The sequence below is a fragment of the Acomys minous genome (assembly GCF_964271855.1).
Source record: "Acomys minous genome assembly, chromosome: 12".
NCBI classification, from domain to species: domain Eukaryota; kingdom Metazoa; phylum Chordata; class Mammalia; order Rodentia; family Muridae; genus Acomys; species Acomys minous.
In genome coordinates, this window is record NC_140493.1 from 17,957,476 (window position 1) to 17,971,407 (window position 13,932).

At 53.3% G+C, this 13,932-nt stretch overlaps 1 protein-coding gene across 7 annotated transcripts in view; it reads right to left on the reverse strand.

Annotated features, from left to right (window-relative positions):
• Positions 1 to 7,564: 7,564 nt before the first annotated feature.
• PRR5 (proline rich 5) overlaps positions 7,565 to 13,932 on the reverse strand; it is a 41,395-nt gene continuing 35,027 nt past the window's right edge. For all 7 annotated transcript variants that reach the window (XM_084749789.1, XM_084749787.1, XM_084749786.1 and 4 more), the window contains 4 exons: positions 13,261 to 13,352; positions 12,538 to 12,678; positions 10,861 to 10,996; positions 7,565 to 9,913 (listed from right to left, as the gene is read on the reverse strand). In XM_084749789.1, the coding sequence (XP_084605915.1) occupies positions 9,444 to 9,913; positions 10,861 to 10,996; positions 12,538 to 12,678; positions 13,261 to 13,352 (839 nt within the window). In that variant the 3' untranslated portion in view covers positions 7,565 to 9,443. The remainder of the gene's footprint in view (positions 9,914 to 10,860; positions 10,997 to 12,537; positions 12,679 to 13,260; positions 13,353 to 13,932) is intronic.

Here is a 13,932-nt window from a genome sequence, read left to right on the forward strand (position 1 = left end):
AGGCAACCAGCATTGCTTCATCAACAGTAAGAGCCCTCCCTCCCTGATCTGTATCCCCATTTGCCCTCATCCCCACCAAACACAGGCTGAGGAGGAGAGTCCCAGAGATTCTTTTTTGTTTTGTTTTGTTTTTGTTTTTGTCTTCTTGTTTTCTGTTTTTAGTTTTTCGAGACAGGGTTTCTCTGTGTAGCCTCCTTGGCTGGCCTGGACTCACTTTGTAGACTAGGCTGGCCTCGAGCTCACAGAGATCTGCTGGTCTGCCTCCCTGAGTGCTGGGATTATATGTATGTACCACCCACCATGACAGGCTGATACTTTACATTAAAAAAAAACAAAACAAAAACAAAGGCTGGTGTGGTGGCGCACGCCTTTAATCCCAGCACTCGGGAGGCAGAGGCAGGCAGATCGCTGTGAGTTTGAGGCCAGCCTGGTCTACGAAGTGAGTCTAGGATAGTCAAGGCTACCCAGAGAACCCCTGTTTCGAAAAACCAAAAACCAACCAACCAAACAACTAAACAAACAAAAACCAAAACAACAAAAAACCAATACACTAAAAACAAAACCAATTTTTTATTGATTCTTTGTGTCACACCATGCACCGCAGTCTCACTCATCTCCATCCCCTCACATCCATCCTTCACTCTTGCCACCTTCTCACAAAACAAAACGCCCAAACCAACCAACCAACCACCACAACAAAGCCAAATCATACAAAACATCTCCTCATGGAAGCTGTAGTAGGTAACAGTGTATCCTATAGAACACCCTTTTGTCCACACATCTCCACTTGCAAATGGACATTGCAATGAGTCATTGGGCTGGTTCAAGGTCTCTGGCTTCTGTGATACCACCAATGTTGGTTCCTTACCAGGAACTCCTCCCAGTTATCTCATTGTTGCCCTGTGTCATGGAAATCCTGAAGCTTCGGAACAGCAGAACTGGCCCTTTCATGCATCCTAACCATCCACGGATGATACAGATTTTGGAGTGGGCCAATTCGGAGCCCTGGATCTGGGCCCGGTTGAGAGCTGAGCTGGTCAGCCTGCCAGCTCTCCCTTCTCCGCATCAGCAGGGTGAGCTCTCCAGCACCCAATGCCACCATCAGGAGGAGGCAGGGGCAGCTCTCCTGCTCTCATGCCCTTAGGGGCAGCTCATCTGCATCTACACTTCCAGAGCCAGCTCCACTGTGCTGCCCACTCTCTCATGTGCTGCAGCCTGTGAGGGACTGGGCCAGCTCTCCTGCTCTCATTCCCTTGGGGCTGGCTCATTGGTGCCTTTGTTATTAGGGCCAGCTCCACTGTATTGCATAGGTGAGGTACAGGACCCACTCTCCCCAGTGCTACAGCCAGTGAGAGGGCAGGGTTAACTCTCCCTCTCTTAGGACCGTAAGGTCAGCTCTCTTGGCTAATGCAGGTGAGGGTGTCACTTCCTTCCCTCACACCACCTCATGCCAGATAAGTGGGGGAGCCATCTGTTCTGTGCTGTGGCCCTTGACTCACCTATGGCCCTCACCATCAGGGTCAGCTCTGCTATGCTGTCCAGATGAGGTGTAGGGCCTGCTCTCCTGAACACTGCAGCTGGTGAAGGACAGGGGAGCTCATGACCCTATGGGCAGCTTTCCTGACAGCCAGAGGTGGTGAGGGGCTGGGGGGGAGGGCAGGGGCGGTGCGTATCACCTCTGTGTCACAGCATATTAGTGGCAAGGTCAGCTCTCCCACATTCATTCCCTAGGGGCCATCTCACCCACACCCCTGCCACCAGGCCCAGCTCTGCCTACCATGCTGCTGGGGTGAGGTGCAGGGCCTGCTCTCCCAGGCACTGCTGCCAAAGAAAGGTGGAGTCAGCTTTCCAAAGCATCCCGCGAGGGGCGGGGCCAGTTATGCACAACCCCTGGACATCCACATGGTCCCTGGCAGCTGTCCCACCAGGGACATTCCCAAGTTCTCTAGTTACCAGTAATATGAGCCATGGACATCCACACCTGCTGCTGTGTAGCCACAGATTCAGACACAGCCCCTGGGACCTCACCCTGGTGGAGGGGATGGCCACTCACAACAGGCTACTCCTCCTCACCCTTGAGTCTCCAGCTCCATCTCTCCTCATAATGCTCACTGCTCCACTTCTCTCTCTCTCCCATCTGACCACCACACGCTCACACACTGTGGCAGCTCCCGATGCAGGCTGGCCAAGCAGCTGGCAGGCCCCTGGAGAGCATCCTCCATCTGTGCCGTGTGGCGTGCTGGCAAGCAGGAGTCTATGACCCACCCGAGGACGGGTCTGTGGGTGGCATAGTGGTCCACAGGTCTCTGTCTTCCTCCATCTGTGCTGTGCTGCCTGGATTCGATTTGATTGTAATGAGTCCTGGGTATAACACAGCTTTGGCCATCAAGCCAGGCATCAAGCTAGGATGAACAAAGGACTTTTGGAGGCTTATGGTCAGTGGATGTGTCTGACTATCTGTGTAGGCTCCTCTACCCAGGACCCTATGCCCTCAAGGCATCACCAATTGGCCAGTGCATACTTGTGGAGCTCAGGGACCAAGGTCCCCTGCTGGAATATGTGCCTCTTCTCTTAGTCTTTAGCACCCAGGCTTGCGAAGGTCACATTCCATGTTCCCTATGGGAGGAGACGAAGAATTGCTGAGTTTTGCCCTCTGACATGTCTTCAAGGCCAACCCTGAGCTTTAGTCAATTGTATGAACTTCCGGTCTCTTTATTTTATTAGACTTATTTATGTGTGTGTTTTGTCTGCGCCACTTGTATGCCTGGTGCCTATGGAGGTCAGGAGAGGGTGGAGTTGCAGATGCACCTGGAGTTGCAGATGATTAGGAGCCACTTCCAGCACTTACAAAAAATGTCATTTATTTAAAAACTGTTTGTTTCATTGCTGTTCTGTTGCTGTGATGAGACCCCATGACCACGGCAACTTAGAGAAGGAAGCATCCCACTGAAGGCAGGCTTACAGTTTCAGAGGGTTAGTACACAGACATCATGGCGCGGAGCTTGGAGGAAGGCAGACAGGTGTGGTGCTGGAACAGTAGCTAAGGGCTTACATCCTGCTCTCCAGGCAGGAGGCAGAAAGCCAGTCTGGCCCTTGTGTGGGCTTTTGAAACCTGGAAGCCCACCCCCAGTGACACACCTCCCCCCAACAAGGCCACACTCCCTAATCCTTCCAAACTATTCCACCAACTGAGGACACATTTTCAAATATATGAGCTTCTGGGTGCCGCTCTCATTCAAACCACTAAACTGTATGACAGGTCAGGCATAGTGGCCCAGGCCATTAACCTCAGCATACGGGAAGCAGGTGGATCTTTGTGAGCTGGAGGTCAGGACCTGGTCTACACAGTCTGTTTGAAACCAGCAGGGGATGTATAATGAGACCCTGTCTATAAATAAATAAATAAATAAATAAATGTGATAGAATATATATCATTAAAACTTACCATCACAAGCCTGTGTATGGAGACGGGGAGTGTGTGTGTATGTGCTGACATTGCTAACATGACCATTTTAAACATTTATTATTTGTACAGTATTCTGCCTGCATGTTTGTCTGCAGGCCAGAAGACATAGATAGTTGTGAGCTACCATGTGGTTGCTGGGAATTGAACTCAGGGCCTTTGGAAGAACAGACAGTGTTCTTAACCTCTGAGCCATCTCTCCAGCCCACATGACCATTTTAAAGCATACAGTTCAGAGCAGGTCACGGTAGCATATGTGCATATCACCGCTCTCTGGAGACTGAGGTAGGAAAACAGGAGTATGTGTTCAGTCTGGGGAACGTTGTCAATCCAGAGTGTAGCTTAGCAGTGCTAAATATATTCACAGTGTTAGCTGTGTGTGATGGTCTAACCTGGGTTACACAGAGAGACCTGAGAGAGGCTACTGCTGCTATGTGCACTTCTATCTCGTGGGGTCTCTGCTGTGTCTGTCTGTCTGTCTCCCTCTCTCTCCTCAAACAAATGTCTCTCAGAAAGGAGTAGGCAAGGTCACTGAGAGACCCACACCAACCGTATGTGGCAGGTCATGCCACGTGAGGGTGAGGTTATGGCACCACAAACACGCTCTCCTCCTTCAGTCTTCTCTCTTTCCCTCTCACCCTCCTTCCTTCACCACTTGGTCATAGCTAAGGCCTTATTATACTCCATTAGTGACCCCTTGGTGCTTGCAGCCTGTGGTCTGTAGGAAATAGAAGAACGATCAGGGCAGTGGTGGCGCACGCCTTTAGTCCCAGCACTCGGGAGGCAGAGGCAGGCGGATCGCTGTGAGTTCGAGACCAGCCTGGCCTACAGAGCAAGTTCCAGGACAGCCAAAGCTACACAGAGAAACCCTGTCTCAAAAAACAAAACAAACAAAAAACCTAGATAGATGGATGGATGGATAGATAGGAAAAAATGAATACTTGTTGACCCAGTGCCCCACTCTCTGTCCCTTTTGTGGCTTCCAAGCTGCCTGAAGTCCAGGGCCTGACAAACATAGGCAGAGCCTGGAGCAGCGCTTTCCTGAATCTGTGATCAGATATTGGTGCCCAGAAGCAATAGCGGGGGGAGGGGTGCTCTGAGAAAATGGGGGGAGCTGAGGAGTCACAGACCCTCTCTGTACCTACCTCTGTGCCAGGGGGAGGACCAGGAGGCCACCCTTTCTGGGGCTGTGTGTACAGACAGGTTATGAACGTGAACTGAGTATACAAGCATGTACGTGTGTGTAGGATCATGTATTTGCACGTGTATATGAACATGTGAGTGGGGATGTGTGTGAGAGACGGCATGTATGAAGGGTGCTGAGACTTCAGCCAATGTTCTAGTGTCATTGGAGATAGGACAGGAGGCTTCCAGCAGCAGGAAGAGCCCTGGAGCTGCAGGAAGCAGGCAGCCAGGTCCCTGGGAGAAGTGTCAAAGGTTTTGAGAGTTAGGGAGGGGCCCAGTTTTTCCCTCTCCCTTGCTGTGGGGCAGGCGCAGGGGAACCTGGGAACTCTAAGAGCTGAGGCTTTAGCCAGGTAGACAGACTGTTGGAAAGAGCACCGAGGGGGTACAATCCTGTGCCATGAGAGGCCTGGTGGGGAGGCCAGCACACCTCTCTGAATGGAATGACCTTCACTACCAAGCCACCAAAGCGGCTTTTCTCCCAAGGGCACTGGGGGGGGAGGGCACTGCAGAAGTGGGGCTCTTATCCCAAGGGCACTGGGGGGCACTGCAGAACTGGGGCTCTTATCCCAAGGGCACTAGGGAGCACTGCAGAACTGGGGACAAAGAAGCTCTGTGCCCTAATCCCTCTGTAAAATTTGGGCCAGATGCCTGACAGTTGGGTGCAGGAGCCACAGAAAATATGGTGCCTGGACTTGGGACAGGGTGGGGACAGAGGAATCCAGGTGACAAGCCTCTCTGCTGGGTCCTAGGTCTTATGGGTGTGAGAGAAAGGCAAGCAGGAAGCACAGTTCTCACAGTTAACACTAACCAGGGCCCCGTGTGAGGCCACAAAAGCACCTCAGATTTCCATTAGCCATGCTGAGGCTTGTGACCTGGGTCACCTCTGCCTCTCAGCAGCAGGAGATAAGCCCAGGAGTCTGATGACTTTATGGCTTTTTGTTTTTGTTTTAAAGACAGAGATTCAGTGGGGGATGGTGGTACACACATTTGATCCTAGCACTCAAGAGGTAGAGGCAGCCTGTGAGTGAGTTGGAAGCCAGCCTGGGCTAGTGAGACTCTTATCTCAAAACAACAAAACAAAACAAAGAGACAGCATCCATGCAGTCCAGGCTGGCCTCAGACTCACTATCTAGCTAAGGATGACTTTGAACTCTGATCTTCATTTTGAGTGCTGGGTTAGATGTGAGTCACCGTATCATGGCACCCAGGGCCTTGTGCATCCTAAGCAAAGGCTACCCACTGACCCATGTCTTCAGCTTTAAGCAGCGGTATCTTGGCATCAGCGAAGTCTAGTGATGGGGACAAAGCCAAGGGCTTGGCTAGCAAGGGGAGAACCTACCCCATTGTGTCCCCAGGGCTCACTGACATCTCAAACGACCGGCCATCCATGTGAAGAAAGATGAACACGCTGGGTGTGAGGTGCACACCTGTAATCCCAGCACTCAGGAGGCAGAGGCAGGCAGATCTCGGAGTTCAAGGCCAGCCTGGTCTACAAAGCGAGTCTAGGACAGCCAAGGCTACACAGAGAAACCCGTCTTGAAAACAACAGCAAAAGATGAACACACATTCCTACATGTCAAGTTTTTAAAGACCATAACTTCATCCTCTCCATAGAAGGGTGTGGCGCTGTTTATTTTCCCAGAAGCCTTTGGGAGCTAGCATAGAAAAAGGCCAAGAGCCCTGGAACTGGAATAGAGGCCTTACCAACCAGGGTCAGTTACTGGGGTCACTTCAGTTGAATAAATGTTTTTAGTGTCATTTTATTGTTGTTTTGGGATGTTGTTTCTCATGTAAGTTGAGCTGGCTTGGAACTGGCCCTATGTAGACCAGGCTGGCTTTGAATTCAGAGATCCATGTCTCCCAAGCACTGGGATTAAAGGCAAGTGCCATCACACCTGACTCAACATTACAAAAATAAAAACTGCCAGCAGATGTTTCATGTGGGCTCCCTATGTCCTGCCCCCCAACACAAAGGAGTGAATGAGGGCTCAGAGTCAATAGCCAAATAGGCAGGGCCTGGTGTCGTCCCCCTTCCGCCCATGACAGCAGTACATGGGTTTCTTGCATGCTTTCTCCGTGTGCTGGAGCCTCTGATCAGGTAGCAGGGCATGTCATCTGTGACACGCATCTGCCTTCCAACTGCATGGGTGAGAGAAACCCACATGCTGGTCTGCGGAGGGAGGTTGGCCCAGGGAACCCATGGAACCAGCCTGAGAGCACCCCACCCCCACCCTCCCCCACCCCTGCTGACCTGAGGCCCTGCCCCATGCTGACTTAGTACTAACAGATACAAGGCAGGCACCAGGACACACCTGTGAGCTCAGTGGAAAAACAATGAAGCTGCCTGGGCAGTGTTTGTATGTGGGGGTGGGGTGGGGGGTGGGCTTGTGCAGTGAGCACTTCAGCCAGCACAAGCCTCCTAGAGACTCATGCAGCAGGAATTCGGGTCCGACTGGCTCAGGGCTCTTCCAAGGAGTGGGTGGGGCACCCTAGCAACGTGCTTGTTTGCGGCACATCCTGGCGTGCCAGTCTCTGAACACCTGGTGTGGTGGCTATTTTTGGTTGTCAACTTGACTACAACTGAAATTGACTTAAAACCCAACGGTGGGTACAGTCCTAAGGGATTTTTTTTTCTCTCAATGAATAAAAGGACATGGAAGGAGGCTTGCTCTCTTGGCCTGCTTGCCCTCACTCTGACTGGCAAGTCCATTCCTTCACTGACGTTAGAGTACACATATAATATATAATATATAAATATATTTTTCCTATCAGTTCTGATCCTCTAGAGCAGTGTGTCTCAACCTATGGGTCCCAACTCCTTTGGAGATCAAATGGCTCCTTTACAGGGGGGTCGATTATCAGTTGTCCTGCATAGTAGATATTTCTATTATGATTCATAACAATAGCAAAAATTAGTTATGAAATAGCAACGAAAATACTTTAATGGTTGCGGTCACAACGTGAAGAACTGTACCGAAGGGTCACAGCATTAGGAAGGATCAGAACCACTGTTCTGGAGAACCCCAGTACACCTAGTCAACACTGGTCACTCTCCTTACACTGTGGAATCCTGTGGCCCCTAACTCCACTCCCACCTCAAGGGGGTTCCAGAGAAGTAAGGGGTGCAGATGAGTTTGCTGGTGCTGAGGGAGGCAGGGTGGCACAGCTTTGCCAGGTCTCAGGCCTGTCTTGCTTCCTTGAGCCGGAGAGCGAGCTGCAAGCCTCCATGGCCTCTGTATCAGCTCCCGCCTCTGCGTTCTTTCCCTGGCTTCCTTCAATGGACTGGACGCTGGCTATGCAAGCCGAATAAACCCCTGCCTCCACGAGTTGCTTGTGTCGTGGTGTTTCTTTACAGCAATAGTGACCCTAACAAGTCACCCTATGAGTTGAGCACGGGCTTTCACCATAGGCAGCAGCACTGAAGCACAAGCAGGCCACCCCTGGCTAGAACAGGCTGTTTTCTCCCACCTTCCATCCTATTATCTCTGGGGGAATCCTGTGGACCCACAAGGCCTTGCGGTTCAAGCATGAAGTAGCTGCCTCCTGTCCCGATTATTTTCTGGCTGAATCTGGCCACCCTGTCCCCAGAGCTGCCATTGCCTGGAAAGCATGGCGTTTCCAATCCCAACAATCATCGAAGACATGAGTGCTTTGAAGGGTCTGTGGTGAGGGGGTCAGGATGTGGTGTAGAAGGACCATACCCGCCCCCCAGCTCTTTAAAAAGGATCTCGATTGACCTATTCCAGGCATGGCTTGTCCAGCTAGGTTGATGGGGCCAGGGCAAGCCTGTAGCCACACTGCCAGCACTCAAGAATACTCATTCATGCCCATTTACCAGGACAGAGAGTGGAACCAGCCAATTTGCTGACCAGGGACGTCCTGACCCTCAGACTCTGGGAAAGCCTCTGTAGAGGCAGGAAAACAGAGCACCCAGGAAAACTGGGCTGCCCCTCCTACCAGGCCAGGGTCTTAAGCAACACCCACCAAAGGGCAAGGTCAGTAGGTCCCATGTGACCCCTTTCCCTGGCTGCAGTGGGTCCCTCCCAGTCAAATCCTGGGGCTAGGACCAGAAACCCTTATAATAGGGTCTTATACATAAGCACAATCCATTCAGGTCTCCAGCCTTCCTTATGTGCTTTCTGGACCCTTCCATCAAGGTGACAGAGCAACACTGGACCTGAGAACAAGTGGAAGAGCGGACAGTGGCAAGTGGTCATGGTCCCAGGAGGTGGTGGTGGGGTCCCAGAAGGACACCAGGGGGTCGACAGGAGCCTGGAGCTGCAACTTTATTTCATGCCTTCCTGTTCTGTGGCCACCCAGGGCAGAGGGAGGCAGGCAGCCAGGTCTGGCTGAGGCTTGGATCCCGTCACTGTAGGAACCAAGCCGGGCTGGCATAGGCAGAACCCACGGGTTTCACATTTTCCTAGGTAGGTGTGGGCACCAAGGGGATGGCCCATGGTGACCGCATCCTGGAGATGATTGGGTGGGCATCCGAATGGTGCCAACTGGATGCTCCAATCAGACCTGGGGTGAGTAGGGGAGGGTGGACGGGTTTTCCAACAGACTGGGAGTGTAAAGTGACCAAGGCAGTGACAAGGGGGCTGGCGAGGTTAGGAGAAATAAGTCTCTCACGCACACAGACACACTCCTCTCTCTCTCTCTCTCTCTCTCTCTCTCTCTCTCTCTCTCTCTCACTCACTCACACACACACACACACACACACACACACACACACACACACACACACACACACACACGGGTCAGTAAAAAACATGAACTGACCTCAGGCCATCCATCACACGACACTTGGCCTCCCTCCGGTTGCCTCAAAGTCAGACATACTAGAGCGACTGCCCCTCCCAAAGTCAATGAATATCCCTTCGGAGTCTGAGTCCACAGACTCCAGGATCTGGTCCACCAGTGTCTCAGGGCTGGAGGTGGGAGGGGAGCCATGGGCTGGGCCCTGCTCAGAGGAATGGGCAGGGGGGTACAGTCTGCTGGGGCAAGGCCCTGAGTGGGGTGTTGGAGAAGACCTGAAGGTCCCCGAAGGGCCCTGGCTGGGTGTGTCCACAAAGCCCTGGGGCTCAGGACAAGACGTCATCTCAGAGACGGAGTGCCTGCGGACGCTCGTGCCACCGGCTGCCGCGCTCTCTGCTTCATGCTCAGCCACAGGATTGAGCAGGGGTGTATTGTAGCTTTTGGAGCGCACCACCGGGTTCTTGGCTAGGACATCCCCTGAGCGGGAGCGGCGTAGGAGCCGTTTCTCTGCGGGGACAGACACAGTCATACACTAGGATGGCGGCTGCTGGTCCCAAGCGTCTTACTCACAGAAGGGCCACCCAGTAAAATGCTCAGTGGCTGCGAGTTCTGGACCAGCCCAGCCTGCCTGTGAGGAGGGATATAAGCTTCCTGCCTTAGCTGGAGAACTTTAACATTTCCAGCTTTGGCCTGAACAGACAGTGGGACCTCAGCTGGCCAGGTTCAAATCTGCAAGCCTCCAATGACCTGTGAATTACTCCATGTCAGACCTATATCCATGTCTCATTTTCCTCACCCGTGGAAGCCTATGATCTTAGGCATCAGTGCTTTCCTAGGTAAGAGGGGGCACCCAGGGGACCAGCCTGCACAGAGGAGCTGCAGGATGAGGCAGTGCTATAAAGCAGTTGTTTCTAGGCCTCACTGACTGTGTAGAGACTGTGGGGAGTGAGGGCAGAGCAGAACCCCATTGGCCATGAAGAAGAAAGGCTTCCATGCAGGACCCTGCAATGCCCAGTAGTGACCATGGGGTGGCACTCATGAGGCACTCAGGGAGCCTCTTACAGGATCGGAAGGGCTTGCCTTCTCGGTTGCTAAACAGGTCCTGGGAAGTGCAAAGTTCCCCAGTTCTAATTCGCCTGAGCAGAGACACACCCAGCACTAGGGCTGTATAGGGTCTACTTTCAAATCACCCTTCCCTGAGGTAGTTCAGATGTGACATCTCAGGGATGCTGTACGCTCTCTACACGGTGGGTCTCTGGAGAGTCATCACTGCTCTGGGGATTGCCTGCTACCCTCCAACACCCTCTCTACCCTAGGGAGTCCCGGTCTGCACGTGGCAGGGCCAGGCAGGTGCATGAAACTGTAGCTGGTCCCCTGTGGGAATCATGGTTTTGCCAACACCACGCCCCCCAGGCCCAGCCCCAACCCCAACCCCAACCCCAAGCAGCACCTACCGAGGATGCAGGAATGGGTACAGGGCCCTTCGTTGGAGTAGAGGCCATAGGTGCCCAGATACGGCGACACCACCTTCTGGATCAGTGTCTCCAGGCGCAGGTAGTCTTCGGTCACACCCCTGGACTCATGTACTCCCTGCAGGAGAATAGGGGTCACACACCCCGGCGTGGCAGCGGTTTGTCTCTCCCCCATCATCCCCAGGTGGGGTCCCAGGCAGGAAGATGCTACAGCAATCTCCTCGACGGCTGGATGCCCCGGAAACAGGATGAGGTGATCTACATTGGATACTGGTGACCTGGAAGCCCTGGGTGGTCCTTTCAAAGACAGCTGACCTTACCCAGGAGTACCCAGTTTATCACCTGAGGTCCTGCACACATTGCTCATGCCTGGGGGCTGGGGACGGTAGGACAGGCTGACCATGGGTCTAGCCAGGTCTCTAGTCCATGATATTTCTGAGATAAGATCTCATGATGTACCCTGGGCTGCTGCGAATGTGACATCCTCCTGCCTCTTGACTCCTGAGGGCTGACACTGCAGGTGTGCACCAGCACACCCAGCCCATACCGGTTTTGCAAATTTTATGAAGTCACATGTTCCCTGACCACCATACGAGAGAGAGGTAAGAGGCCTGGCACTGGGTCATCTGTATTAACTCACACATGGCTGCTAAGTGTGGTCAGTATCCTCAGAGCAATTCAAGACTTGAAGCAGTGGGGGCTGGGTTCACCTGGGGACCAAGGTGAGGTCAGGAGACAAGTTCTCAGCAGCCTTGGGGCATGGTCACTCAGTCTGGGGAGAGGCAGCAGGTGGGACAACGGAAACCAGTGTATAGAGGCTATGCTGGGACTGTTGGAAGCACAGCTGGGAAGCTGCAGGAGGCACAGCAGCCAGCAGGGGGCAGCACCACGCTGGGCCTTGGTCACTTCCTTCAAATTTAACCCCAGGCCCCAGCACCACACTGACCTGAACTTCCTTCTTTTCCAATTCCCTTCACATCCACCCAGCCAGACCAGACTGGAAGTCCCACTCAAAGGCTTACACTTGGCCTCATTCCAAGGTGACCACATATGCTTCTGACCCAGGGCAGCCCTTGGACCCGGCAACCTGCACCTGATCCCTGCAAACCCTTCCACTACAGCCTGCTCCTTGCTATGAAACCTTTGCCATTTCCTTCTGCCCCTAGGCCCAGCCCCACAAACCCTAACTTTAAAAGGATTTCCACACGCAAGGGGACTCATGACAACAAGCAGGGCTCTTGATGCCTATGAGAATCTGAGTGAGGCCACCGTCCCACGGACAGAAAAATGTTTCCCTATCAGTAAAGTTGGGCAGTCGATGGTACCTCTAAAGTCCTGTAAGGCTGCAAGTTGTGAGAACTCAGCAAGGTGAGCCGGAACTATAAGGAGATGTCAGATGTAGGGCACCTGTGCTTGGTGGTGGCCCACCCCTCTTTGGTCCTGGGGTGGCTTGCTTTACTACTGCCAAACATGAGTGTGCATGTGGGGTCCCCAGCCCCGGTAACTGACTGAGCTTACAGAAGCCAGTTGCCGCCATGAGTAAGTAATTCTGGTCCGGTTCGCATCCCAGCCCCGAAGCCTCACTTGCCCGCTCCCTGCCTGGTCGGTCTCCATCATCTTCCAACCTCTGAGTCTTGGGTCCCCAAACCCACATCCCACCTGCAGGACCAGCAGCATCTGTGCGATGGCAGGGGGAACGCGCGCGTGGGAGCGGGCCAGAGCGTCCTCCAGCTTCACGCTGAGGGTGATGGTGTTCCGGAAATGCAGCAGGGCAAGCTGGCGCACCGATGGCTCCTTGCCCTGTGGACATAGCAAGAGGCATGCTGGGCCCCATTGCTGTCTACCCTAGGTCAGGGGCCGGATGTGGGAACAGGCCCAGTGACACCCACCCTTCCCTTGTTCTCTCTCCCACATGACCCCTGCCACAAAGATACAAAATTCCAGCTGGGCATGGTGGCACACACCTTTAACCCCAGCACTTGGGAGGCAGAGGCAGGTAGATGGCTGTGAGTTCGAGGTCAGCCTGGTCTACAAAGTAAGTCTAGGTCAGTCAAGGCTACACAGGGAAACCCTGTCTTGAAAAACCAAAACCAAAACAACAGCAACAAAAACCCAACAACAACAACAAAAAACAAGATTGCCTGTAGCCTCATTAGCCTCATTCTCCACCATGCAGAGCCCAGCTCTACCAACATGGTTTCCCCACTCCAGGCCCTAAGAAGCCATATGCCTGTCAGCCTCATGTGCCTTTAAGTGACGGCGTGGGTTAGTACAGAAGAGGCCTCCTTCCTAGCACCATCCTGGGTCCCCACGGTGTGTCCCCATGGTGTGTCTTGGACAACTGATACTTCCCTCACTCCCGTGTACCCAGCCATAACACACCTGCACAGGGTAGAAGATGGCCTGCAGTGTGGGCAGCACGTCACTGAAGAAGAAATCCCAGGTCTCCGCCAGCGAGTCCAGCAGCTTCTGTCCTGTGAGCAAGAGGAGCTGTCACGACCTGTCCTGAACCCACTAGCGGACCCACCCAGGACAAGGGGCTAAGCAAGAGTGGGAGGTGCTCCGAGGCCCTGCCACTGAGTCCACTCCACCTGTGAAATGGGTACATGACCAAGCCTACAGCCTGGAGCAGACAGGACGTAAGCCAAGAAGGTGCTCAGCCCAGGCGACGGCGAATGTTGGCAGCCAGTTCCCGTCCTGCCTTGAGTATACCTGTGCAGGAGTGGGGCTCAGCCCCTTTCCGCCTACCTGTCCCGGTCCACATAACTATTTATAGAACCCTTAGTTGAGACAGGCCTGATACTGGGCACTGGGGACAGAAAAGCCCCCAATGGCTCTAGACACCTATTAGGTAGCATCAAAGCAGGACACAGTACAGCCTTGGGAAAGACAATGGGTGGCCTCCAAGGTCAGTGACCCAGGCTACAGTCTCTGACTCTCTGACTCTCTGACTCTCTGACTCTCTGACTCTCTCTCTCTCTCTCTCTCTCTCTCTCTCTCTCTGGCCCAGGCCACAACATCCTAACCTAGTTGTGGGAGATGGGACAGAGGAGT